Source organism: Parambassis ranga, chromosome 1 (assembly GCF_900634625.1).
Source record: "Parambassis ranga chromosome 1, fParRan2.1, whole genome shotgun sequence".
Taxonomy (NCBI): Eukaryota; Metazoa; Chordata; class Actinopteri; family Ambassidae; genus Parambassis; species Parambassis ranga.
Genome location: NC_041022.1, coordinates 22,480,983 through 22,507,841, shown reverse-complemented (window position 1 = coordinate 22,507,841; position 26,859 = coordinate 22,480,983). Strand labels below are relative to the sequence as shown.

Sequence of the window (26,859 nt, the reverse complement as noted above, 5' to 3'; positions counted from 1 at the left end):
CAATGATGTTACCGGCCTGCCAGCATCTCTGTCACTGACAGTTACTGAACCCAAACTCTGAACTCCAAATGAGGATTACTAGTCATGGGGAGACCCAAAAAACTAATTTTTTACAATGATCACAAAGGAGGAGGGGAGCTGGGCCTGAGGCAGGAACTGAGGAACAGGATCAGGCAAACTCACAAAAACATACCAACACGGACACTCAGCCCAAGTACACTACAGCACGGGTAAGCTGGTGGATTGGCTGAGACAGAGGTGAGGAGCTGGCATATTAGACCTTACAGCAATGATTGGCTGAGGATCCACAGGTGTGGAGTGAACAGCTGTCAGCTTCAATAAACACTTTATTAACCGGTAGTATACACATTAAAAAAACGACAGACATTTAAAAGATCTGATATACAATGTACGGTAATACAAAAATATGAACAACTTTGCTTTACTTACTAGTGGTTGATAATGGTATATTAGATATACAAATTTCATTTCCCTAGTCTTCATTTGGAGCCTCTGTGCCATAATTTACATACAGGTAAACAGTAAAAAAAAGGAAAATAATAAAAGATGAAAAAAATAAACATTTAACCTACTTTATAAAACAAGTGCATGATTGTTACACTGTAATAAAAATGTGTGTCCCTGCAAATTTACAGGAGAGGTATTATGCACAAAATAAGACTTTAGCCTAATTGTAACACTCAAAACAAGGTAACAATTAATTAACCCCATAAAAAAGGGAGTAGGAAACATGGGTTCCTAAGAAAGCTATACAAGGTTAGAGAAAAAAAAGGTTGAACCTTTTAGGTCATTTTCACCTGGAACTTCAAGGTCGAAGTTTCCTGGATGAAAGTTGTGCCTTCCGAGAGTGTTATATTTACGGTTTGGCAACTTTTGATTTTGTGCCTCTCTTGCTTTTGACCTTTCGTTGTCTGCAGATGGGTTTTTTCTGCTGTTTCTGGGGTCCCTTGTATTAAAGAGGACTCCTGAAAGTGAGGGTGTCTGTCCATGAATCCGTGGTGTCTGGAGGTCCAGTGTTGAACCCCTGGCCCTAAGCACATGATCTTTTCCTGTGAAATCGTCAATGTTGAGATCTGATCGATTTAAGTCGATACGATGGTCTAGATCACCATCCACCACAGGGTAGCTGGACCTTGCTTTAGTTCTAGGTGACCTTCTTTCAGTTTGACGAAGTCTGACATCACCATCTATATCCAGATCAGGTGTTTTCATGTTCACACCGGTTATATCTGATTTGCGGCTCTTATATGAAGGTTTCTTGAACTTCCCCGAAGGATCATCTATGTTAAGATCCTGAGATTTCAGATGCAGCTGCGGATTGTGTATAGCAGCCTTGGGCATGCTGAGGTCTACATTTGGAGCACTAACCCTTGGACCTGTGATATTTCCCTTTAAATCTGCTGGCTTCATGCTCAGTTTAGCATTTGGTGGAGAAATGTCAACATTCTTTGGCCTAAGAGATGCACCAAAGTCCATATCAGACCCGACCCCACTAAGATCTGGGTTTCCGAACTGAGGCAGCTTAAAAGATGGCAGTTTGGTTTTTTTGTCTGCCAAATCAAGGTCAGCCTGAGGAGAATGGAAGCTTCCTGAGGAAACATACATGTCAACATCTGGACCTCTTATGTCCTTCACTTGGGGGCCTGTGAAGTCAGTCATTTTAGGTTCTCCTATATCACCACTTAATTCCAGATCTGGATGTTTGGCACTGAGGTCTAGCTTGGGACCTTTGATATTGGCATCTGGGAATTTTAAACCTGGCATGCTTAAACCTTTTAGCTTAGGTCCTGAGAGGTTCATGTCTGGTGTTTTTACTTTGGGTCCAGAGAGACTAAGGTCTTGTGCGTGTAAACTTGGCATTTTTAACTTTGGACTATTAATATCTAAATTTGGAATACTCAGATCAGGCCCTTGTAGATCTGGACTTATGGAAACATTGGGGCATTTTGGCATTTTCGGCTTTTTGAACTCTGCATCAGGAAAAGAAATGTTGGCATCTGGATGGTTCACATCTAACCTGGGAGCTTTGATGTCCACCTTTGGAGAAGCCAGTTTAGGGGCCTCAAATCCACCTTTTATCTTTGGAGCACTGAGACTCAAATCTGGAGTTTTTAGGTCTGAATTTAATTTCAGATGTGGTGTTTTCAATTTTCCTGATGGGCTGCCAAAATCAACATCTGGCATTTCAAAACCATTTTTCGAACCTTTGACATGGACCTTTGGTGCATTGATGTCAACGTCTGGAACATTTAAGCTGCCATCAATCTCTGGACCTTTAAGGTTTGGTAGACTAACTTTAGGCATTTTGAATTTAGGCATTTTCATCTTTGCTTTAGGTGAGCCAATGTTGATATCTGGAGCATTCACATCTAACTTTGGAGTTTTAAGGTCCATGTTTGGCAAGTCCAGGTCTGGAGCATCAATTCCACCTTTTATCTTTGGAGCTTTCAGGCTCAAATCTGGTGACTTCAGATCTGCATTTACGTCCAGATTTGGTCCCTTTGGCAAAGCACCTGAAAGGTTAAATTTAGGCATTTTCAGTTTGCCTGATGGCATGTCTAAGTTGAGTTTTGGGCTGTTGAGGTCCATTTTGGGGCTTTTAAGGTCAACCTTTGGCATGTTTAAATCTGGTGTCTTTAGTCCACCACCGAGACTGGGACCAGAGAGATTTAGGTCAGGTGATTTGAGGTCTAAGTTAGGACCATCTAACTTTGCACCAGAGAGCCCTAAACCAGGCAGGTTCAGGTTTGGCTTCTTGAATTTCCCAGATGGACCAGATATGTCTATGTCTGGCATCTCAAGATCAGCTTTGGGAGTTTTGAGATTGAGTTTGGGTGCATTTATATCAATGTCTGGTCCATCTAAACTGCCATCTATCTCAGGTCCCTTTGGGCCCGAAAGACTAAATTTAGGCATCTTGAATTTAGGAAACTTGAGCTTTGTTTTGGGAGAGCCAATGTTGACATCTGGAGTGTTCACATCTAACTTTGGAGCTTTAAGATCCATTTTTGGCAAGTTTAGGTTTGGAGCATCAATTCCACCTTTTATCTTTGGAGCTTTTAGACTCAAATCTGGTGACTTCAGATCTGCATTTAGATCCAGATTTGGTCCCTTTGGTAAAGCACCTGAAAGATTAACTTTAGGCATTTTCAATTTGCCAGAAGGAGCACTGACATCCCAGTCTGGACCATGAAGATCTGGCATTTTCAGTTTGCCTGATGGCATGTCTAAGTTAGCATTTGGGCCTTTGAGGTCAACCTTTGGCATGTTTATATCTGGTGCTTTTAGTCCACCACTGAGGCTGGGACCAGAGAGATTTAGGTCAGGTGATTTGAGGTCTAAGTTAGGACCATCTAACTTTGCACCAGAGAGCCCTAAACCAGGCAGGTTCAGGTTTGGCTTCTTGAATTTCCCAGATGGACCAGATATGTCCATGTCTGGCATCTCAAGATCAGCTTTGGGAGTTTTGAGATTGAGTTTGGGTGCATTTATATCAATGTCTGGTCCATCTAAACTGCCATCTATCTCAGGTCCCTTTGGGCCCGAAAGACTAAATTTAGGCATCTTGAATTTAGGAAACTTGAGCTTTGTTTTGGGAGAGCCAATGTTGACATCTGGAGCGTTCACATCTAACTTTGGAGCTTTAAGATCCATTTTTGGCAAGTTTAGGTTTGGAGCATCAATTCCACCTTTTATCTTTGGAGCTTTTAGACTCAAATCTGGTGACTTCAGATCTGCATTTAGATCCAGATTTGGTCCCTTTGGTAAAGCACCTGAAAGATTAACTTTATGCATTTTCAATTTGCCAGAAGGAGCGCTGACATCCCAGTCTGGACCATGAAGATCTGGCATTTTCAGTTTGCCTGATGGCATGTCTAAGTTAGCATTTGGGCCTTTGAGGTCAACCTTTGGCATGTTTATATCTGGTGCTTTTAGTCCACCACTGAGGCTGGGACCAGAGAGATTTAGGTCAGGTGATTTGAGGTCTAAGTTAGGACCATCTAACTTTGCACCAGGGAGCCCTAAATTAGGCAGGTTCAGGTTTGGCTTCTTGAATTTCCCAGATGGACCAGATATGTCCATGTCTGGCATCTCAAGATCAGCTTTGGGAGTTTTGAGATTGAGTTTGGGTGCATTTATATCAATGTCTGGTCCATCTAAACTGCCATCTATCTCAGGTCCCTTTGGGCCCGAAAGACTAAATTTAGGCATCTTGAATTTAGGAAACTTGAGCTTTGTTTTGGGAGAGCCAATGTTGACATCTGGAGCGTTCACATCTAACTTTGGAGCTTTAAGATCCATTTTTGGCAAGTTCAGTTCTGGAGCATCAATTCCACCTTTTATCTTTGGAGCTTTTAGACTCAAATCTGGTGACTTCAGATCTGCATTTAGATCCAGATTTGGTCCCTTTGGTAAAGCACCTGAAAGATTAACTTTAGGCATTTTCAATTTGCCAGAAGGAGCGCTGACATCCCAGTCTGGACCATGAAGATCTGGCATTTTCAGTTTGCCTGATGGCATGTCTAAGTTAGCATTTGGGCCTTTGAGGTCAACCTTTGGCATGTTTATATCTGGTGCTTTTAGTCCACCACTGAGGCTGGGACCAGAGAGATTTAGGTCAGGTGATTTGAGGTCTAAGTTAGGACCATCTAACTTTGCACCAGGGAGCCCTAAATTAGGCAGGTTCAGGTTTGGCTTCTTGAATTTCCCAGATGGACCAGATATGTCCATGTCTGGCATCTCAAGATCAGCTTTGGGAGTTTTGAGATTGAGTTTGGGTGCATTTATATCAATGTCTGGTCCATCTAAACTGCCATCTATCTCAGGTCCCTTTGGGCCCGAAAGACTAAATTTAGGCATCTTGAATTTAGGAAACTTGAGCTTTGTTTTGGGAGAGCCAATGTTGACATCTGGAGCGTTCACATCTAACTTTGGAGCTTTAAGATCCATTTTTGGCAAGTTCAGTTCTGGAGCATCAATTCCACCTTTTATCTTTGGAGCTTTTAGACTCAAATCTGGTGACTTCAGATCTGCATTTAGATCCAGATTTGGTCCCTTTGGTAAAGCACCTGAAAGATTAACTTTAGGCATTTTCAGTTTGCCTGATGGCATGTCTAAGTTGAGTTTTGGGCTGTTGAGGTCCATTTTAGGGCTTTTAAGGTCAACCTTTGGCATGTTGATATCTGGTGTCTTTAGTCCACCACCGAGACTGGGACCAGAGAAATCTAAGTCAGGTGATTTGAGGTCCAAGTTAGGACCATCTAACTTTGCACCCGAGAGCCCTAAACCAGGCAGGTTCAGGTTTGGCTTTTTCAGTTTCCCAGATGGACCAGATATGTCCATGTCTGGCATCTCAAGATCAGCTTTGGGAGTTTTGAGGTTGAGTTTGGGTGCATTTATATTGATGTCTGGTCCATTTAAACTGCCATCTATCTCAGGTCCCTTTGGGCCCGAAAGACTAAATTTAGGCATCTTGAATTTAGGAAACTTGAGCTTTGTTTTGGGAGAGCCAATGTTGACATCTGGAGCGTTCACATCTAACTTTGGAGCTTTAAGGTCCATGTTTGACAAGTCCATGTCTGGAGCATTAATTCCACCTTTTATCTTTGGAGCTTTTAGACTCAAATCTGGTGACTTCAGATCTGTGTTTGTGTCTAGATTTGGTCCCTTTGGCAGTGTGCCTGAAAAGTTAAATTTTGGCATCTGGATTTTACCCGAGGGCATATGTAAGTTTGCATCAGGGGCAGAAAGATTTAGTTTGGGTTTATGTAGGTCTACATCAGGCATATCTGGGTAATTGATAGATCCTTTCAATTGGGGGGGTGATAGATCAAGGTCTGGAGTTTTTAGCCCACCCTCAAGCCCTTTCAGCATTGGACCTGGTGGCACATTTAAATCAGGGTGTGCAATTCCAGTTTTGAGTTCTGGTGCTACCAGGTGCACATCCGGTCCCTCCAAGTCTCCATTCCAAGCTGGAACCTTGATGTCTGGTAAGTCAAATTTAGGCATTGCAAACTTAGAACCCTTAATGGACGGGCCTTTATTGTCAATGTCAGTGGTCAAATTTGGTCCTTTTAGGTCAGCCTTGGGTAGAGTTAGGTCAGGTGCTTTTATCTTTGGTGTTTCAAGGCTTACATCAGGCGTTTTGACATCAGCTTCACCTTTGTCAGAGAATCCAAATTTGGGAAATGTGAACCCACCAGGAGCATCCATATCTAAATCTGGAGACTTAAGAGAAATCCTTGGCTTCTTATGTGGCACTTTGACTCCACCTACAGACATGTCTATATCTGCCCCTTTCACATCCAGTGGTAATCCATTATTATCTGGCATTTCTAGGTCTAAGTTAGGGGATCTCCCAGACAGCCTAAGCTTGGGTGATTCTACATAACTGGAAGGATCATCTAGATTTAGAGCTGGGCTTTTTAGTCTCTTGGACTTGATACTGAGCTTACCTGAGGGAATGTCTGGGATTTCTACAGCTGCTGTCTTGGAGTCACATTCTGGACCACTTAAAGAAGGCCCTGAGAGACCAGTGTTTGGTAGTGGCACACCAACTGTGGCATTGAGATTTGTACCCTCTGGTAATTTCCCTGGAACCTGGAAGTTTGGATTGTTAAGCTGTGGACTTGTATCATCAAGTTTCAGTCTGGGTATCTGAGCTTCACCTGAAGTAGTCCCATTCAAGCCGAGACCTAAAGGCGGAAGGTTCAGATTGTTGCCATCTTTCACCTCAACAGCAGAAGGTTGTAAATCAGATTTACTCTTGGGTTTCAGAAGTCCAAAGTCAACTCCAAGACGAGGCAAGCCTGCTTCATGTTTCAGGTTGACACGGTCCTCTTCAGCATCACTCACGTCATCTCTCATGAACTTCTTTATCTTGCCATTGTACAGTTTGTTGTAGGACTCCTTCAGCATCTAGAAATGTATGTAACAATGTGGTTGGAATGTGTCTATTTGAGGTGGGGATCAGTTTTGTTATTATGACAGTACATGTAAATTGTAGCAGAAAGACTGTAAACAAACTTACTAACAACCTTTCTTTTTTCTGCAACATGCATTAAACATGAATAAATGTATGTTTTTATGGGCCATCGCAGCATGCCTTTCAGGTAAATCCTTATTTCACTAATCCATTGATTTAGACTGAATTAAGCACATATATTCCACCAACCGTCTCTGGAGTTTTTACACACTGGTCCAGATTTTCGAGGCTCTTGCTTAGATTGCTCCGAGTGAGGACTTGGACTTTTTGATCAAATGGCTCCATCAGCTTCAGTACATTCATCACCTCCTCCTTGGACAATTGATCAAAATTGATTGCTGCCCCCAAAATTTCATCCCCTGAAAAAGATACCTTATGTATTATAACAAAATAATAACTTCAGAACATACCGTAGTCTCATCATACAGTAGTATCTCCTTAAAGGCAATCAAACGGTGACCCTGACACTGACTTTAAAATACTTTACAGTGGGAATATTATGATTAGTCAGATGCAGGAGAGTAAAAGTAATATAGAAAAAAGCTTCAACAGTCATGACTCATACCTTCCTTTAGTCCCTGGTTGGATGAGGCGCTATTGATACTGGAGATGATCAGCCCCCCCTCCTCTGACTGTTCCAGGGTCAGGGCCTCAGAGAGGCTTCTTCCCCTGCGGTGTGACAGCTGCAACCAAACACATTATAAGGTGTTTTAACATAGACAAACTTAACTTAAACTTAACATCTTATATTATAACTATTTTACAAAGAACTAAAAAATAAATACCATGATGTTTGTATTTCTGTCACTGTGGCACTGAAGACTCCAGTTTGTCTAAGCCTACAGGAGAAAATGAAACAGTTCGTAAATCTGACATAATAATAAGACATAATTAACAGAAGCTGGTAAAAAGGAACATTTATACATCATAAAAAGGGTTTATAAATAAATTCATACTCCTACAAAATATTAAAGCATAAGAACATGTATGTATTCATTGACTTCTTTCTACCTCCTAAATATTATGAACTCATGCCCTGTGGTCTGTGTTGTTACTGTGCTGTATGTACTTTAAGCCACCCAAGACCTGCATCACTCAGGTATCTGAGTTATGGCCTTGGGGCTGTTGGATCATCATTAAGGAAAAACCAAGAACAGGTTTATCAGGAGTGCAGCAAACGAGTGCTCTGCTTTTTGGTACTTCCTTTTTGCAAGCACACAAGCGGCCGCACCCTCTGCTTTCTAATCCAGAAATTCTGGCTGAGCACTTGATGCCCTTCTGTGTATCTGACACACTCTGTTCTAGAAAGCCACACGTGAGACAATGTGCAGAGAAGAGAGAATGAGACCACATCACAACTCCACTGTACGACAGGTAAGACATCAATTCTGTGGTGATGCAACAACTGATATTCATCCTACATGTGTATGATTCAATGGGCCACAATACAGCCACTGTTTACTATATGATCTAGACTAAAATAACACAAAATATTCATTTAGTTCATTATTTATGCGATACCAAGAACACTAAACAATGCTGAAATGTATATTATTTATTTATGCTGTTGGGCTGTGGACATACATCTCTGCCACAGAATTTAACATTGCAAAGTGACATCAGATGTTTTTGGCATTTAGCTTTAAATGCCACGTGAGTAAAGAAAGCTGCTGATTTACTACTAAGTTACATATTAAACATTTTACAGGTCAGACAAAGTGCATACGCCTTCAGTTATAAAAATGGAAATGTTCATTTACAAAGGGACAGCAGAGCTGGTACTTTACCAAAAACTGTTTTTGCCACATCAGCATTGACATTTGTGTGCAGCACATACAAGACTGGGGGCTAGTTGAATACTACATACCAAGACCTGAGAGTAAAACAGCTGACAGTGTGAAGGCATGACAGAAACTTCCTCTGTGGTGGCTACTGAGGCTAAAATCCTGCAGCTAGAAGACCCTGCACCCCTCAGCATGAAGCAGACCACTGATAGGTAGAGTTAAGAAGTGAAACTGACCTCGGGATCCCTCAGACCGTTGTTTTAGTTGACACCTGTGTCTTCATCTCCATTCTGTCTGCTCTGCAGGCTGTGAATGAGGAGAGCACGCCTGTCAGGTAGACCAATACTCCAACATAAAGCAGACAAACAGGTTCCACCTTTTACGTCCTGCCTCCATTAACTGTCAACAGACACAAACCCGCGCTCACATCACACACCCTCGTACAAACACACCCTGACTACCACACGTCTGAGGGTCATGTGCATACAAACAAAAACACACACCACAGCAGACAAGGGTCGCCCATCAACATGTGACCCGCTTTTCCTCATGTCATCGACACCTTTCAGTACACTCACACACACACACATTAAGCCAGCATCATTCCTGACTTTCAAAGACTGAAACAGAACAAAAACACAAAAACCAAACGCTCCCCCCGACAACATGATAAGTGCATGAGAAAAATGCTGACCTGAGCCAAGGGAGCGGCAGGCGTTCACTGGGTGAGTCACTCTGATTACAGTCACATGTTGGTCACAAAGACTGGCGTCTGTGTGAAACCTGGATGAGAAGAAAAGAGTTGGGTTCAGTTATTATATAATCCTACCTGGAAAGGCACAGCTGCAGCGCCAAACAGGCTCTGATGTTAGGCAAGAACAACACAGTTCTCAGGTGAGCCAGGTGACATTTAACAAGAGGGACATGATTGTTTGCAACCAATGGACCAGTTTTTAATAATCCATTAAAGATTTATTATCAAAAAACACTTGAATAAAGTTGACAAAAATAAAAACAACAAGGACATATTCTCTCAAAATGGTAAAATCACATCAGAAGTACAGTTCAGTAAGAACTCTCTGTTAACATCTGTATCCAAACATCATTCAGACTTCACATCAGCAGCTGTCATTACTAATGGATTCATTGACTCTTCATCTCTGTCCACTTTCACAATGAAACATTTCATTTCAGGTTCACAATGTGACAATTTACTGCTCTTCATCCTTTTACATCACAGTAAAATCAACAACTTCTGACATCATTTCAACAAACATGATGATCAGTGTCACCAACATGTAAACAAAGTCAAACTAAGTAAAATGCATCACCTTTGACATTCCATCTGCAGTAAGACTGACCTGTTTTAATGCTCAGTGATGCTGAGTAAAGAACATAGAGATTAGCCACATAAAATTCCCTCTGGTTATATAAAAACTTTTTGTATAGTGTAGCAGTTTTTCATTAAAACAGAAACCGAAAAACCCAAGAAAATAACCACATAACAGTACAACAGAGAAAGCATAAAAAAATATATTAAATACTGTAATTTGAATTTTTATCAGTATAAAATTTAACCAACTGATGCTGGGTGGAAAAAGTATGATGTAATTATTTTAAATCACATCCTCAGCAGCTCCTTAAATATCACCGTACAGATGTAAACATCATTTCTATCAACAAAAAAGTAGGACTGAAACTTTGGACTTCAAAACAAAAGCATGACACCAAACTATGTTCATATTTTTACTAAATAATCTGCAGCCTGAGCTCCTGGACTAATGCAAACTCCCCGTTCACTTTATTTGACAAATGAAAGTTGATGTGTCTCATTTGTTTCACCTAAATCCTAAAGAACCACAACAGAAGTTATTTTAACAGGTGGATCTGTTTTTTGCTGTTGTGTACTTACAGGCTCATGTTATGTGGCTTCTTCCTAACCCATAACCCATAATATTTAAGATGTCAGTGGCACCTGAGCCCTCCGTCCACTGTGCTCTGGCATTTTAAGAGCCACAGTGAGTCATAAAGAACAGAAGCTGAAGATGTTCAGATGCAGAGAAAGTCAAGCCATCCCAAAATATTTGTAGAAGCAGCAGCCACCAGTATATGCACTTTTCATGTTATATAATTATTCAAAATATTAAGTGCAAATGCAGGTTGAAAATGTGACTGGGTCTGTGCTTCCAGTGCATCCTGGGAAAAATGATGGAGCCCTTAAATAGACGCACACAAACCACAGTATCAACAAAGACCACAGAAAATGATGGATGACATTTAAATATAAAATATAGTAACAAGTAATTCAAAGATACAAACACACTGATTCACATTTAAAATGTTTCCCAAACCAGATCATCAGGAAACAAATTAAAGGGAACTGTAGGTTTCCCTGTGTCTGTTCAGAGGATCCCTTGTGGAAGAAGTGTTTTAAATCAGGATGATGCCGTCAGCTCTTGCCTCCACCTGGTCTGTATTGGTCACCTCACTCCCCTTGATCACCAACCAGTCTGTGAAAGATGGAGTTGTCAGTTTGGCAAAGAGCAGCAGGAGTGTCAAACTCCACCACCTTCCCAGCATGCATCACAAGCACCCGGTCACAGTCCAGGATGGTGTTGATCCTGATGACGCAAACATGTGCACAAAAAAAGATCATATTAAAAATGGAATTCAAACATTTACATTTCAAAGGTGTGTGATTCAGGAAGAAATGGAACCTGTGGGCAATAGTGAGCACAGTCTTGTCCTGAAACTTTTCTCTGATGGTCTGCTGCAGGAGTTTGTCTGTCTTCTGGTCCACGCTGGCTGTGGCTTCATCAATACACAGTAACTACATGATGGGAAATATATTTAGATTAAGATTAAGATTTACTTCATCACTTCCTGTAGAGAAATTAAGTTGTGATATCAGCATATATCAAATAATAAATGCTATACATACAGGAAAAAGTCTTATATACATACATACATAGCAGCAGACTATGCTATGCTGCAGGGTTGGCTGTACTAAACAACGTCAACGAGCACGTGTGTGTTAAAGCCTCACTAGATATAATACAAGTTTATTTATTACTGAGAGAATGTTGAAAAAATACAGCTTTTGCAGTTTTGGGTTACGTTTTGGAGCAATCAGAATAAGTGGATTGCATTATGAGTATCTGTTCTTTGTGTCTGTTCTTTCCTCTAATGCAGAGGCACAAAAGCTCTGGTCAACGCCTTCCTCAGCACACACAGTCTGTCTGCTTTTAAACACATCAAGGAGTGTCAAGTTCACAACTACAATACATCAAACAGGATGAATGCACAGCAGGTTAGTAAGAGATGGCAGTACAGTTTATAAATGTTAGGATCTGCAAAATCAGGAGTGGTAGCTGACTGATTACAGCACAAGCCATGTAACAGTAACATCCACAGTTCATGTCAGGTCAGGAACCTGCGACACATCGCCCCCTCTTGCCCCCTATGTTTTTTTTTCTGACCTTTGTTGAACTGTCTCACATACCAATGCAATCTTAAAGGGGAAATCAAACATATTTAAAAATATTCAGTGCGACTAAGGACGAGAGATACAGGAGGCTTTATACTATATCAACAATCAGTGTCACCAAACCGACAGTTGGTGCTCAGTATGTGTTATTCTTCATCAACCAGGTGTGAGTCATGACTCAACAGGTTGATGGCACTTAGAATAATTTACAGTTATACGCTTTGATATAAGGTGTGCAGGAATAAAAGTAACACCACAAACTACAGGTTCTCAGGGTGTTTCAGGGTTCAGATGATGGATAGATGGATATTTTATATAAAATACTGAATCTTAGGGCATCTTTTGATACAGGCACATTAGTGGCTTTAAGGTGAAATAACTTCCCAGTTATTGGTTGGACACAATCTGTGCTGCATTTACTGTAAAATAACAGAGCTGAGCTCTCACCTTGGCCTGTGTTAGCAGAGCTCTGGCCAGACACAGCAGCTGTCTCTGTCCCACAGAGAAGGATTTTCCTCTCTCTCCCACCACAGCATCTAGACCACCTAACATACACACACAGACACAGGACACATGACACACATAAGACACCAGAGGCAGCCTGGTTCAGGCACCTCCATTCATCCTGATGCATCAGTCTGAGCTTCTTGGTAAAAGCTGGGTGTGGAATTGTGCAACTAACAAGGTATGAAAGAGGAAGTGGAGAAGAGCGAACTAGAACTAGATTCCATGAACATGACAGCCATGTGATCAAACAGGAATAACAAAGGCTGGAGTGAACTCCAGACATGTGGTTTCAACACAGAAAAGCATCACACTACTCATCCTTCATTCACCGTGTGATCTCATTCTTTCACTTCATTAATAACCCTCACCCATCCTGCAGACCACGGGGCTGAGGTGGCACTGCTCCAGGACGTCAAGCAGATGCTGGTCTGGGTGTCGGCCGCAGGGGTCCAGATTCTCCCTGATGGTACCGCTGAACAGAAATGGGTCCTGTGGGATAATGGCCATCCTTAACCTGCAGAGGGAGCCAACAGCACACAACGTCTTACCTTGTGACAGCAATAAATGGCAAAAATCAGTGAGTTTTGGGTGAGCAAGCACCTGCAGAGGGCATTAAATAAAACCTGGAACTCCCTACCAGTCAGTTAGAACTGAGAAACCCTCTTGACCAAGAGCTGAAACATCTTTAAGAGCCAAAACATTCTCATTCTAATCACCTACCTGAGTTGAGCCAGACCCACAGTGCTAATGTCCAGCTGGTCCAAGAGAATCTGGCCCTGCTTGAGCTCCACCATTCGAAACAGAGCCAGGAACATGGTGGACTTCCCTGAGCCTGTACGTCCCACAATGCCTATTTTCTCCCCAGGCCGCACCACAAGGCTCACTCCATCCAGGGCATTAGGAAGACCATCCCTGTAGGTCAACACCACGTTGCGGAACTCCAACCAGCCATGCTCGGGCCATGCAGGGGGAAGCTGATGCCAAAACAGAGGACGTGAAATGCAAAAACAGTGAAGGTGAAACTCTGATCAAAGGACACCGTCACACAACACTGAGCAAAACATACCACTGTTTTTTATAAAAGCTGCATGCTTAACAATTATACTGCTGACAAAATTTCATGGCTTTTATTTATAATCAAATTGTTGTATTGTGGTTGACAACTGCTATCCCTATGAATACCAAAGATTGAGGTCATTTTATGACATAGTCTTCTGACTGTGAATGTTCGATTTCTTCTTTTAGATTAATTCTGGATTGGTTAGAACCATGAATATCTTCCTACTATTAAGAATCTGGCTCTTCGTCAAAGTGTGCATTAACACAAACGATACAATACTGTTCCATTTATGAGATACAGTCAAGACACAAGGTTGGTGCAGCAGCAGTCTGACCTGTGCACTCTGATGCTGTGGCTCCGTCGGCAGGCCAGTGGAGTACTCCTCCGTTCTCTCCACGCTCACCAGCTGCATTTCAGTCTGTGTGAAGCTGAATATGAGGCCAGATAGCAGCGCTGTGATGGACAGAGCGTAGGACAGGGACAGACCCACCAGACCTGACCGGACAAACACAAACACACAGTCACACTGAACAGAAACTACAAGTAGCAAAACTAACAAACTGAGAAGTTATCTCACCTGGATCAACAGAACTAAACTGGTGCTGAACAACAGCTATCACCCCAAGACCAGTCACCACGGCAACACCAATCAGCTGCAGGCGGATGTCCAGCCACTGCATGGCGGCATTGCTAAGGAACAGGCATCGCTGATTCTGCTCCAGGCGCCTGGCGCTCTCTTCCTCAAACCTGTCACAACAGCAAACAGACACTTGTAAATCCTGAACATCAACAGGAAATAGACCGTACGTATCGAGTCATATCTAACCTGGCAGAGCTGCCGCTGGCTCGGATAGTGCCCAGCCCGGTCACAGTCTCAGAGAAGTGCGAGTAGACGGGTGACAGGGTGAGGCTGCACAAGCGCTTCAGCTCCCTTGAGGTGTGTCTGTAGAAGTGCTGCGTGCGGTAGTAGAGCACAGCCAGGGGGAGCAGAGGCACCAGGACCCAGGGCAGGCCGTAGCTTATCACCACCAGCATGCCCAGCAGACTGAAAATGTTGGCCAACAGGATGTTGAGAATAAACGGCAGGCTGTCGTCCACGCTGTACAGGTCCGAGGAAAAACGGTTGAGTATCCGGCCCAAAGGGGTGGTGTCGAAGAACGTCACAGTGGCCTGGAGAAACGATGCTTTCGGTTAGACATTCTTCAACTCCTATATCATTCAAAATGCTGTATAATCTCAGACAGGACAGGTTTATCTATATTCTTATACTTCATTTCTGAGACTCTATGTTGTCTTAAAATTCAAAAACACTGAAGACAAGAGAGCAGCCAGAAACCTGCAAATATTTTGCACACAATGCTGTGCCTTTTGATTAAAAAATGAATCATTTAAAGGGATGACTGAACTGTGGTAAACCTGAATAAGACCACTTCAAACTAATGATAATGATGTGTGCCTTCTGGATGTGTAAATAGTACATTGTTTAGGAACTTAGTCATTATGTATTATTCACATTCTAGAGGGTTCCTGTAGAACTGCAATAAAGTTGTAAAGGGCTTTGAGTTTGGTTTGGTTTATGACTTTTTTTCTGCTGCTCCCAAGTGGCCAGAAATATTTTTGTTGGTATGTTGGCAAAACGTTATACACACTAAGCAGCCAGAATTCCAAAACAGTTGCTTGACTGGCAAGAACCATCAGCTAATGAGCTACAGGCAGAAATGTTGAGTTGAATAATGGGTCTTGTAACCAAGCATGCCAGAGATGTTGGAAGACACCAAGCAGAACACTCCCATTGGCATTTCAAGCTGAGGGAACATTCTTCCTCTGTTTCACTAACATCCTCACATATGCTAATCTCACGTTTCATGCTGGCAGTCTTTCAGGCACTGGACTGAATCTGTATTATTTGTATTATTTAACATGATAAACACTCGGCCAGCTTGGTTTAGCTCTGACTGATGGCCCAGGTCGTCTGACAGGTGTCTTGGGGCTCAAAGCTTAGATGACTCACCTTAAGGACCTGATCCAGCAGCCTGTTGTGGATAACGGAGGCAGCACAGATCCCTCCATAAGCATAGAGGAAGGCTCGGATGGCAGTAAAGACAGTGTTGGCCATGGCAATCGAGCCATAGACTGTTAAGTAGAACTTAACATCTGAGTTTGTGTTGTTGGAGAGATCGGTCTGCACAGAAGGCAGAGGAGATCTAGAGGGGGAGATGGAAATATTATATTAGTCAATGAGCTGTTGGTGTACTGTGAAAATATGACGGGCACATTGTTTTTTTTTCTGGTTCGATGACTCACATTAGGCCACCAGGGGAGAAAAGCAGCAGGTGTGGTGAGCTGAAAGCAGCTGAGGAAGAACCATTAGTCCAGGTGGAACCATTGTTTTTTAGCTCTGAGATCCAGTGGGACAGCCACCAGTCGGACACATTCTTAGATGCTAAGTTACACAAAATAACAGAAGTGTTTCTTGAGGTCATCACTGTGCACAGATCATTCAGAAAAGCAGAGTGGGCCCAAACCTTGCATGAGGAGCAGAGAAAGCAAGATGGAGATGGCCAGCACTCGGCCCACAGCCACCCAGTAGGTCTGGTAAACTCTCCATGCCAGTCCGCCCACCTGCTTCTGCTCTGCCCCCAACATATCAGGATCATCGTCCACGTGCAGATCAGGAGGCGAACCCTGCTCGTCCTCATCCTGCTCTGTGCCATCTGCTTAGCAGAAAAAAAATTTTCACACAGCAACGACACATTTGATAAATAAACAGCAGAATGAAAGATAACACTGTGCTGAATACTTCGCACATGATTTCTGAGGTGAGAGAGAAAAGGTCACTGAGTTTGTGTTGATAGAATAAATTGTCTTAAAAAGCTCAGAACGCACCTTTCTCTTTCATGTTGTGCTCATTCTTCCGTTTTTTTGGCACCGCCTCTACCAGAGGGAGGATTTCTGCTGGCGTGCCTGCAACACAAAGAAACAGTGCAGATGGAATTATAAAGAAATAAATAGCATCCCATCAACATGAACTAGTTTTGTAATAAATCACACAGCACTCTGCATAAGCCTGTTTATGAAGCACACTCCATGAAAAGCTCAGTCCTGGGAATAGCCAGCACTTCGCTAAGGTAAACTTAAGGAGTCCACATATAAACAAACACATTAGACAGAATGAAGCTCAGTGCACAGTATAAACAATGCCTATTCTGAGCCATGAAGCCCTTGACAGATTTCCTGTTTTTGTATGATGCTATTAGAGGCCAATAGTTTTGCTTGTAATGTCTTTAATGACAACATTTATTTTTTACAGTAACCCAAACAAGTCAGCCCTAAACATCTGTATAATTCTACCTGTTCTGATAATAGTTCCATTGTCCATGAGAACCACCAGGTCAGCTTCGTCCACGAACTCTATGCGGTGTGTGCAAAGGATTCTGGTCTTTCCTCTAAGGAGCTCCATGATACATTTCGTCATCAGGTGCTCGGCCACATCTGTATCAACTGCTGCCAAAGGATCATCGAGGAGGTAGATGTCTTTGTCCTGTAGACCAGAGGTGGGAGAACAGAATCTCTCAAACTGAAACATTACAGGTTTGTTTAATCCCATCAATCTTTCCTGCTTCACGGCATTAGACTGTATAATAACTCATCTCTGTGCCACAGAGATGAGTTATTATCACACTCTGATTGTTGTAACTGACGGACTTTGCACAAGATTTAGCTTTTAAAACTGCAAAACTGCATTGTATATATAATTTATATTCTATGTTCTTGTAAATATGTGTCTATGTTTACTCTGTTTACCTTTAGATATATGTTTAGTATTAGAGTGCCTGTATATTGCTGCTGAAGTACGTCTATTCTGTTCTATTCTGTTCTGTTTCTTGAAGCAGATGGCTGGACTGAGCAGAGGACTGACCATGTAAACAGCTCTGGCGAGGGCCAGTCGGGCTTTCTGTCCTCCGCTCAGAGTCACTCCATTCTCGCCCACTTCTGTCTTGTCACCATTTGGCAAAACCTGCAGACACAGAAACAGAAAACCTGAAAACTTAATCTTACTGTGGTGTTGATTCAAAGAAAATAATGTCATCTGAGGGTGACAGAAAATGTGTGTCCCTAAATTTTAGGTCAGCAGGAATGGTGATGTGATCGTACATTGAGGTCATCTGAGAGTGCACAGGCCTCAATCACAGCCTGGTAGAAAGCAGCTTCGTAGTCTTTTCCAAACAGGATGTTGTCTCGTACTGATGCATGCTGGATCCACGGCTCCTGAGAGGCCAGACCGAAGCCAGCCTCTCTGTCTGTAACGAAGAGCACTCCACTCAGCCTGCAGAGAAAAGAGAAAGCTCAGAGCCTTGTAACCAAGGATTTCCTCTCTGCTTGTCAGTGCTCAAGTTCAGGATGAAAAGCATCATCTAATGTATAAAGAAGAAAAGTATTTTGCATATATTTATAATTAGGTAAGCTCCTAACTTTCCCCAATACAATCATATTTTGAGTTTAAAAGCAGCGTACCTGTTGAGTTCTCCGGTGAGTGCAGCCAGTAAAGAGCTCTTTCCACAGCCGACCTTCCCCACCACAACAACCAGAGAGCCCTACAGCAGACACATGTCGATGAGGCTTCTCTGATCTCACATACATTCATTGCAATATTCACCATAAAACATTTTCAACAATCGGTTTATTCATTGAAGTAAAATCTCTAAAATTTGAATTCAGTTATAATTAAATTGATTCTGGCTGCAACAAAATGCAGAAAGAAAGTAAATTACCTTTTTAACATGTAGGTTGAGACTGTGCAGCTGCAGACTTCCTTTTGCAGCCCCAGTTTCAGTTTCTCCCTCAAAACTGTTGGGCCCCTGCCAGGAAAATGTCCCCTGACTTAACAGGACTGATGTTTGACTATCCTCAGGAGACACTGCGAATAAGCAGTATGTTTCAGCTCAATGAAAATGAAACAATTTAAAAAGGACGTCTTGTGCATTTCACATTTCATGACCATTACACTGGTCACTGAATAAACAAAAGCAGCAGCCTACCCAGAGCGTAGTACGCCTGCAGATCCTGGTTGGTCAGTTCGAAGAAACGCTGGGTTCGTTCCAAAGACACTTTGGCCTCCAGGACGCCATTGAGCACCCAGGGGAAAGCATTGAGTGGAGTGATCAACATTCCCACAAGGGCCAGTGTGGTGAACACCTGCAAGAGAGGAGACAAATACAAATATAGAGCGATATAGATAGCACATATACTCAAATCATAAATTCCTAAGTTAGTCTTTGCTAAATAACCAGTAACATCTGTTACTATCTACTTATCCAAATAAAGTCCAGAGGACTGCTTAGCAACTTGTGAATTTCGGCTATGTAATTAAAAAGTTCTTAAAGCGTGATGAGCTGTGTGTCAAATCAGAGAATAATTCCTAGTATTAACTCTAACTCTAACAATAGTTTTGGTGTAGCCACCCAAAATCTCTAAAATGATTCAGCCCAGTTTAGAGTTTCTACCTTGGCAGCAGTCAGCTGGTGTCCTAGCAGCACATAAGTGAGAAAGGTGAGGATGGAGATGACCACAGGCAGAGCAGCCCAGGTGTAAACACACATGGCATCCAGGTACTTGATAGCCTTCAGGTGGGACAGCTCTTGTTGACGACAGTCAGCCACCTTCTGGGTGAAATGAGGCTCCCAGTTGTAGAACTTGATGACACGAATGCCAAAAAGGATCTCTGTCATTAACTGGAGGAAAAAGCTGCATATTTTAGACAACAGTGTCTGGATTCTTTACTTGATGGTTTTCTAAACGATGCTACAGTTCTTGCTATCTCCTCCTGTTCTTAAAGTATTATCATTGCTACTGCCATGATGTTGACTCACCTTTACACGGTTATCCTTGCACCCGAGCATGTGTTTGTTGTTGCTAAGGATGCGTGAAGCCAGGAACTTGTTGAAAGGCACAAGCACCAGAGCCACACACAGTCCTCCGAGGAAAGCCACTCCCACCTGTACGTACAGCAAGTACAGAGTGATAGAAAACTGGACGGGCATGCTCCACAGCTCATGGAAACTTCTGAAGAAGTTGACCACGCGGTCGGTGTCTGTGCTCATTAAGTTTACAACCTCTCCCAAAGTAAAGCCAGCCAGGCTGCAGCCACTGACCCGCAGGGCTTTGCCATAGATAGCAGACACCAGAGCAGCACGTGCGGACAGCGCCACCTTGGAGACCTCAAAGTCAAATATATTCCGGAGAACGGAGCATAGAAGGGTTGTAGCAAACAGTCCCAGGGCACACCAGACACCCCAGCTGACCGGTGCCTCCTTATCCTCCATAAAGTTCACTAGACTGCTGAGGAGCAGTGGACCAGCGAAGCTCAACATGTTGACAATCACCTTCAGCACACCAAGGATGTAGTAACGCACCCCAAATGCCTTGTGCAGCACCTTCAACAGTTTTACTTTACCATCCAGGTCCAGTGTTTCCTCCTGGTAATGTGAACTCCAGGTGCCACTCAGTAGGTTTCTGCTGACCGGCCTGGGCCACTGATCCTCCCGGTCTCGGACTGCCGCCCCTCTTTGGCAGGCCTCCCAGCACTGGTGGAAATATCGACAAACTACACTTGTCCGAAGTTTCCAGGGAAGGTGATACACATCAGTAGGTCTCTCCAGCTGACCTTGCTGCCCTCGTCTGAGGAGTGGGTTCAACCAGAGGTAGAACAGTCGAGACACACAGCTGCTCCCATCCTCGGCCACCATCTCACCTGTGTCTGGCTGGGTTCTCTCTGGGATGAGTGGGGATCCATCCACAGCATTAATATACAACGTGTACCCTGCATCACTGATGCAGGGAAAAGCAAATGCTAAGAGATAAAATAAAAAGGGGAGCGTCCGGGCTGTAGCGAGAACAAATCGTGCCAGTTTGAGAGGTTCTGTTATGTTTAAATATTCCTTGTTGTCACAGTAAATCATCAAGGTGATGACCAGGTTGGGGACTAACAAAAGAACCATGACAAGGAGCAGGGGAGGTCCTCTGCTCCTCCTAACAGCTGTCCTCTGCAACACTGCTATAGCGCTGAAGTGCACCAGCCAGGCAAGGATTGCACAGCTGTCAGTGAGAATGTCCAGGTACATGTCCCCAAGCTGGAGGACACTCACCAAGATGACATCTGCAGTGAAGAGCAATGCAGCTAACAAAGCTGACAGCAGCCTGAGCGTCCAACCACATGGAGGAGACGTCTGGAGGAGGCTACACCTGGAGGGAGGAGAAATGTCAAGTCAAGTTTAATCTGTTTACCAGACATTAAAAGCCTCTTTCACTGAACGTACTATATACACAGACTGAACTGCAAAGAAGAGTATGCGTTAGTGATGCTGTATCTCTGCATGACCTACCTTGCCATGCTGAGATAGCAGGAACTGAAAATTGCCATCGCTGCATGGGGTAAGGCTCCGAGGATGAGCTGGTTGAAACAGGAGCTGATGTGTCCATTCTGCCACAGAGGGAGAGGGTTGTCCCTGTCTGTATGACACAGGCCAGCGACCAGCTCAGCTGGCCCAAAGTCACTCATCTCGCTTCCTATTTGACTGCCATATTTCTAAAAAATACCTGTAGAACAAACATCAGCAGTTACCTGTAAGGTTGTGAGGCTGTGAGAGTGATCATACAACACAACATGATGAGAACAGACTTTATAGCCATATGTAGGAGATTTAGAAGAACTGTTTACATAAATAGCCGAGTACATTCTGTTGGAGAGGTGCTGCTGTGCTTTGGGTCGTTGTCCTGCTGCATGACCCAGTTTCCACCAAGCTCTAACTGTCAGACAGATGCCTCACATTTGCTTCTAGCCTGCTCTGATACAAAGATGAGTTCATGGTCATCTCAATCAGTGCAAGGTGCAATTCAGAATATTTACTCAGCACTGACACTGAGGAAGCTGTAAACATGAAACACCACGCTACTGAAAGTTTCTTTGGCTGCTGTGCTGTTTTCTGGTTGTGGTTAGGGTTAGGTGCTCAAACCTTCAGCACTTTAGAAGGCACTTTAACATGTTTTTGAGATGCCAAATCAATGTTATGTTCGAAAACAAAAAGAGCCGTAATCGCAAAAGACGCATCTAGCAGAGGCTTCCTGTGACACTTACTAATGTAAACAAATGAGCATAACCTTTTAGCTTAGCTAACGGAATGTCAAACTATATATTATTTCGTCACTGCAAAGCTAAAATAAGACAAAAAGTAAAATTACCGGCTCCCGTGTAGCCAACACGAATTAAGTCTGTCGATTGTTGATGACGTAATTACTACATGCATTTCAAAATAAACGTCCCCTGCAAACATAGGCTGTGTCCCATTTCAGGGTCTGCATCCTTCGGAGGACGCAGCCTACGCGGTCTCAGGAGGCCGCGTCCTCCTGAGGATCCTCCGGAGGATCCTCCACCGTTGGTAAATGGGACGGTCTGGCCTTCAAAGCACTTCCTGATTGTGGCGCGACGTCATAAATTTTGCCCCGGGAAAAACAAAAGCAGCGACAGCGACACAACACGGACTAGACAACAAACGGGACAACAGTGTGGATTTAGACATTTGGAATATTTTAATATATTTATTTGTTGTTGGAGGAAGAGGAGAGGCGGCTCCAGCGGCAGCAAAACCTGTGACGGCTCATTTTCTTCAGGCTGGGAGAGCGCAGTGGGGAGGTGACGGTAAGCTGCTGTTTAACCATATTATTGATCATAATTAATATACCGGTTACTGAGCAAACGCTAGATATATAACCAGTAGATAGACAAATATGATTAAATGTAATTTATATTTGATTCAGTTGTAAGACTTGATACAGGGTCTGTTTGTAATTTTAATACTTTAAATAAATAGCTAAATGTGTAAGAACCCTGCAAATAACCCTGAAACCACTGCTTTAATGCGTCATTAAGCATCAGGTCTGTCACTGCACCAGAGAATTACTGCTGGGTGGAGGAGAGTGGGGCTCCCTGCAGGACCAGCTGTCTGTCCTGGAGGAGGTGTACTGACCATCATCACCTTTGGAGGGTGAGGATACATATTTTATAGCTTTTCATATTTTAAGCTGCGTTGGAAGCCGCTCTGTTGAAGTTATTATTTTTATTTTTGCCCTTTTTAAAAACATCTTTAGTAACATGGCAGCCGCCGATCGTCAGCTCTGCAAACCCTGATGGACGATGTGGTGGACAGAGGAGACAGACACCCCCCTCCCCCAGATGATGTCCCACTCACAGCCAGAGGACTCCAAGGTCTTCACCGTGGCATCATCCAGTCCAGCAGCACCAAGGACTCCTGCTCAGCCAAACATTTATATATATGTTCTTTGTGAATAGTATTTTCTGCTGATTTTTATAAATAATAAACTGTACATTTTCATAATGCCCACTGGTAAATAGTTAGAAATGTTCAAACTGTGTCTTTGTAAATATTGTACATAACACAACACACACACAATAAATGATTTACTGTGGTCACTGAGAAGTTGTTCAAAAGTTTACTTAAATTATAAATAGGTGATGAAACACATAATGTAACAAGGTTAGAAGAGTTTAAGAACACAGAGACAAGAACGATTTAATATCATCCTTTAATTTAATAAGTAACATTTAAATAACAGAACATAAAATCACTGCTGTCCACCATCCTCTGTATGAGCTGAGGTCTGTCCGTGCTTTCTCTGCTCTCCCTCTCTCTCTCTCTCTCCCTCCCCCCCCCTCTCCCTCCCTCTCTCTCTCTCTCTCTCTCTATCTCTCTCTCTCTCTCTCTCTCTCTCTCCCCCTCTCTCTCTCTCTCTCTCTCTCCCTCCCTCTCCAGTCTCATCTCCTCCGTTATCAATTGTCAGGTTTCTTCTGTTTCTCTCTGCTCCTCCTTCAACAAAATGACAACAGGCAGAATGACCGTTTGATATAATAACGATAATATTGCTCCTCACGTGAACTATACTTTATACTATACTACAGTAAACAGTCCAGAAACATTCAATCAAAGCGTTTACTTCACAGCGCCTCGTATCAACAGGACGTCATGTTTGTAAATATAAAACTCATTTTTTTAATGCCACTGTCACTACTAGCATTTTAAAACTCTCAAACTACTGCTCTTTACTTACATTTAAATGTGAATTCGGCACTCCTGCCGGTGCCGCTGCCCCTGCCGCTCGCTTGGTCCGTCATCGTACTATTGGACAAAAAGTAGGTCCGCAAAGCATTGTGGGATATTTAAGGCCACGAAGGATGGTAGCGATGCGTCCTCCAAATTCAGGCAAAAGGAGGACGCATTTGGAGGACGCATTTGAAGGACCCTTCGACTTTTGGCGAATTGGGACAGCCTTCGCGCAGCTTTGTGACGTAAGCGGCCTTAAAATGCGCACTCCGAAGGATGCAGACCCTGAAATGAGACACAGCCATAGTTAAGTAGCAGGAAGAACTAGAACATAGAATAACTATTATTAGATGTATATTTAAAACCATAACAACAGACTCAGCAGCAAAATGACAGAGGATAAGGAAGTTAGAGGACTGATGACATGAATGGGTGCAGGATTAGTGTAATCATGACTTGAATGGAAATTGTAATTTGATGGAGAGGTCATGTAATAAATCAGGTATAATTCAGAGACATAAATGTACAAATAAATATAAAAGCTGTTCATAAAGTTTCATCATGTAATGTTGAAATTAGAAGGTAAAAGCACTGATGTAAGCACTAAACGGCCAAGTGGACACAGAAGTCTGATCTAAAGACTGTTTTAAGTAATAGATGTGCAAGCTTGCTAGTTTAAGGTCATCACCAGGACATGACCTTTGACCAGGTTTCATCAGGTTCACTTCACAATTACAAGTCACTGAAAGATGAGCACACATGGGAGAGTACAGAGGGTTCAAAAAGCCATGACTTGAGAGTACCAGATTCTAATCATGTAAAATAGGCTGAGGTGAGTGAAGTCCACTTCTCTTCATCGACATGTTCCCTTTCCAAAGTCATGGGTTTATATCTGACAACAGATGAAGTGATACAACACATACAGTCTGACCAAATGTATGTTGTTCACAGTATCCTCAGTCCTGGTAAATGCATTGGTCACATAATTTATTATATACAACATTTTAATTTAAAATCACATACTTCTTTCTCTAAGTGTACTTTTGCTGCTGAGGGAATATTGATTCTCGTCATGTACAGTATTTTACTCTCAGAGCTGTCATGTTGCTGATTGTTCTCATATCTGGTTGGAATAAAATAAAGAAGAACTGAAAATGGTTTGACTTCTTTATTGAGGGGGCAACTGTAGAAAAGGAGCAGACTCTATGCTTTAGCACCTTCATACAACTTAGAAAACGAATTGCTGGTTTTCGGGGTTCTCCTGATACACACAACAACTGGCTGTAGTACATTATACAACATACAGGCTTGGAGAAGCATTCAATTTACAGAAACCAAGCATGAGAAGTGTCTGAATTTGGAAAAACACATTTTGTTAAATTACAATCAACATCAAATTTACAAATTTTGGAATCTGGGGTTTTAATCAGTGCACGTAACATTAGCATGTAACATAAGTTAATAACACAAAACAATTGTCGTTACCTGGAATCAGAAAAAAAAAAATCTTTAAATACTGGTGCAGCTGTCTAAGGCATCTTTAATTGAATAGAAAAAAGATCTAGAAGTCTTATACAAAGCAGGAATGAAGCTATACAATGTCACATTATATTTTATTCCTTACACACTGTACAAAGTCATTTTCCTTCAAGGCTGGCTATGCCAGCCACGGAACTATGCAGCTTAATTTTTGTTTTTAATATCCTACATTTACTGTGTCTGACGGACACACACTGTATTTACATACTCAGACAGGATATGCAAACATAAATATGAACACGTTCTGTCCATCCATCCCAATGGCATCACATCTTTAGACACATTATTTAAAATATACACCAAATATTGGCCATCTAAGCTTTTAAATCAGTTATCCCCCCCTGTGAAGCACTTAACAGGAAATTCCAGAAGTGCTTTAAAAATGAATCTTATATGACCTCAGCATTTTGGTCAAATTATACTATTTTGCAGGCAACAGCGCCCATTTAACACACGTCAGTAAAATTTAAAACAAAGGTGAAGGTGCTAATCACCGGCTAAGCTAATTTGACCAAAATGCTTGTTTAACAATAAGTGAAATCCACTTTCAAACCGACTGGTAAACTGTCAATACATCATTATTATTATGAAAACAGTATATTTGCTGTAAATTATATTTAAGTAACTTAATACTGTACAGTAGGCCTAATGCTGGTCATCTGTATAACACAAAACATCTCAAGTGTTAACTCAGAATTAAAGCTCTCGTAGCTGGAAAAGAAAATCTGTAGAAGGCCTGAGAAAGCTTTTTTTTCCTTTTTTTGCATCTCGTGACATGATTGTCAAGTGAGACCAAATAATTGAAATTCCAATCATATATACAGCAATGCATAGGCTACAAATCACCAAATCCAAACTGTACAGTGAGCAGAACAAAAGTTAAGTCCTGGTATTTAGTTGTTCATGTTTACACAAGTAGCAAGAAGAGTTGGGTATCGTTTGGTGCAGGTACCAAATATTTACTTTTTGATTGGTTACTTTTCAGAAGAAATGTAGACATCAAAACGGTCAAAGAGTAAAACATCAGTGACTAAAAGAAGCATAAGTTAGTCTGGCCAAAAAAATGAATTGTTATCTAATACTCAGCCCTAGACAGAAGCGTACCTGTTGTTTTCTTCAACTACTTAGCAGCCAGGTTTGGAGCTCACAGGCAAGAAAGGTTTGAGCAGGCCTATTACCAGGGGCATCAACATTTCTCAGAATATCATTAGCACCTGAAGACTCATGAGAAATCAATTTTTAAAAATGTGGATTTGTTTTTGGCCCATCAGAGCAGCTTTGTTGCCCTCAACAACACAGAATATGAAGCAGTTTTTAAAAATGTGAATGTTTCTGCAATGTTTTTGCCAAAGGGCGAATTA

At 42.3% G+C, this 26,859-nt stretch overlaps 2 protein-coding genes across 7 annotated transcripts; both read right to left on the bottom strand.

The window, feature by feature from the left end:
- Window positions 1-329: 329 nt before the first annotated feature.
- On the bottom strand, window positions 330-9,341 carry LOC114438540 (neuroblast differentiation-associated protein AHNAK). 4 transcript variants are annotated; one of them, XM_028410001.1, is made up of 6 exons: window positions 9,027-9,341; window positions 7,792-7,845; window positions 7,572-7,689; window positions 7,196-7,365; window positions 3,226-6,939; window positions 330-3,168 (listed from the first exon to the last, which is right to left on the bottom strand). In XM_028410001.1, exons 2-6 carry the CDS (start codon window positions 7,792-7,794, stop codon window positions 769-771), a joined length of 6,405 nt encoding a protein of 2,134 aa, XP_028265802.1. In that variant the 5' UTR covers window positions 7,795-7,845; window positions 9,027-9,341; the 3' UTR covers window positions 330-768. The 4 variants fall into 4 exon arrangements, with proteins under 4 accessions (XP_028265802.1, XP_028265793.1, XP_028265811.1 ...); XM_028409992.1 differs by having other exon boundaries at window positions 330-4,464; window positions 4,522-6,939; XM_028410010.1 differs by having other exon boundaries at window positions 330-1,879; window positions 2,246-6,939; window positions 9,027-9,340.
- A 399-nt stretch (window positions 9,342-9,740) lies between these two features.
- On the bottom strand, window positions 9,741-22,136 carry abcc10 (ATP-binding cassette, sub-family C (CFTR/MRP), member 10). Of its 3 annotated transcripts, none has more exons than XM_028410102.1 (22): window positions 22,083-22,136; window positions 21,227-21,440; window positions 19,715-21,086; window positions 19,349-19,576; window positions 18,884-19,040; window positions 18,617-18,762; window positions 18,360-18,439; window positions 18,000-18,171; window positions 17,764-17,862; window positions 17,196-17,385; window positions 16,731-16,808; window positions 16,370-16,558; window positions 16,149-16,287; window positions 15,856-16,048; window positions 14,671-15,014; window positions 14,422-14,591; window positions 14,179-14,339; window positions 13,505-13,758; window positions 13,153-13,298; window positions 12,725-12,822; window positions 11,473-11,620; window positions 9,741-11,300 (listed from the first exon to the last, which is right to left on the bottom strand). In XM_028410102.1, the coding sequence occupies exons 2-22, from the start codon at window positions 21,400-21,402 to the stop codon at window positions 11,221-11,223; spliced, it is 4,620 nt and encodes a 1,539-aa protein (XP_028265903.1). In that variant the 5' UTR covers window positions 21,403-21,440; window positions 22,083-22,136; the 3' UTR covers window positions 9,741-11,220. The 3 variants fall into 3 exon arrangements, with proteins under 3 accessions (XP_028265903.1, XP_028265886.1, XP_028265894.1); XM_028410085.1 differs by having other exon boundaries at window positions 9,741-11,411; window positions 11,508-11,620; XM_028410093.1 differs by lacking the exon at window positions 22,083-22,136 and adding an exon at window positions 21,562-21,757 and having other exon boundaries at window positions 9,741-11,411; window positions 11,508-11,620.
- Window positions 22,137-26,859: the final 4,723 nt, after the last annotated feature.

What these genes read in the sequence shown, in the direction of transcription:
- LOC114438540 (XM_028409984.1), bottom strand. An exon ending in CAACCAGGGACTAAAGGAAG is followed by an intron (nt 7,366 to 7,571) that starts GTATGAGTCATG and finishes TATCTTTTTCAG; the next exon opens with GGGATGAAATTTTGGGGGCA. An exon ending in GTGTAAAAACTCCAGAGACG is followed by an intron (nt 6,940 to 7,195) that starts GTTGGTGGAATA and finishes ATACATTTCTAG; the next exon opens with ATGCTGAAGGAGTCCTACAA.
- abcc10 (XM_028410085.1), bottom strand. Translation starts at nt 21,402, where the DNA reads ATGAGTGACTTTGGGCCAGCTGAGCTGGTCGCTGGCCTGTGTCATACA. An exon ending in CACTCTCAGATGACCTCAAT is followed by an intron (nt 17,863 to 17,999) that starts GTACGATCACAT and finishes CTGTGTCTGCAG; the next exon opens with GTTTTGCCAAATGGTGACAA. An exon ending in GCCAGCGGCAGCTCTGCCAG is followed by an intron (nt 14,592 to 14,670) that starts GTTAGATATGAC and finishes CTGTTGTGACAG; the next exon opens with GTTTGAGGAAGAGAGCGCCA.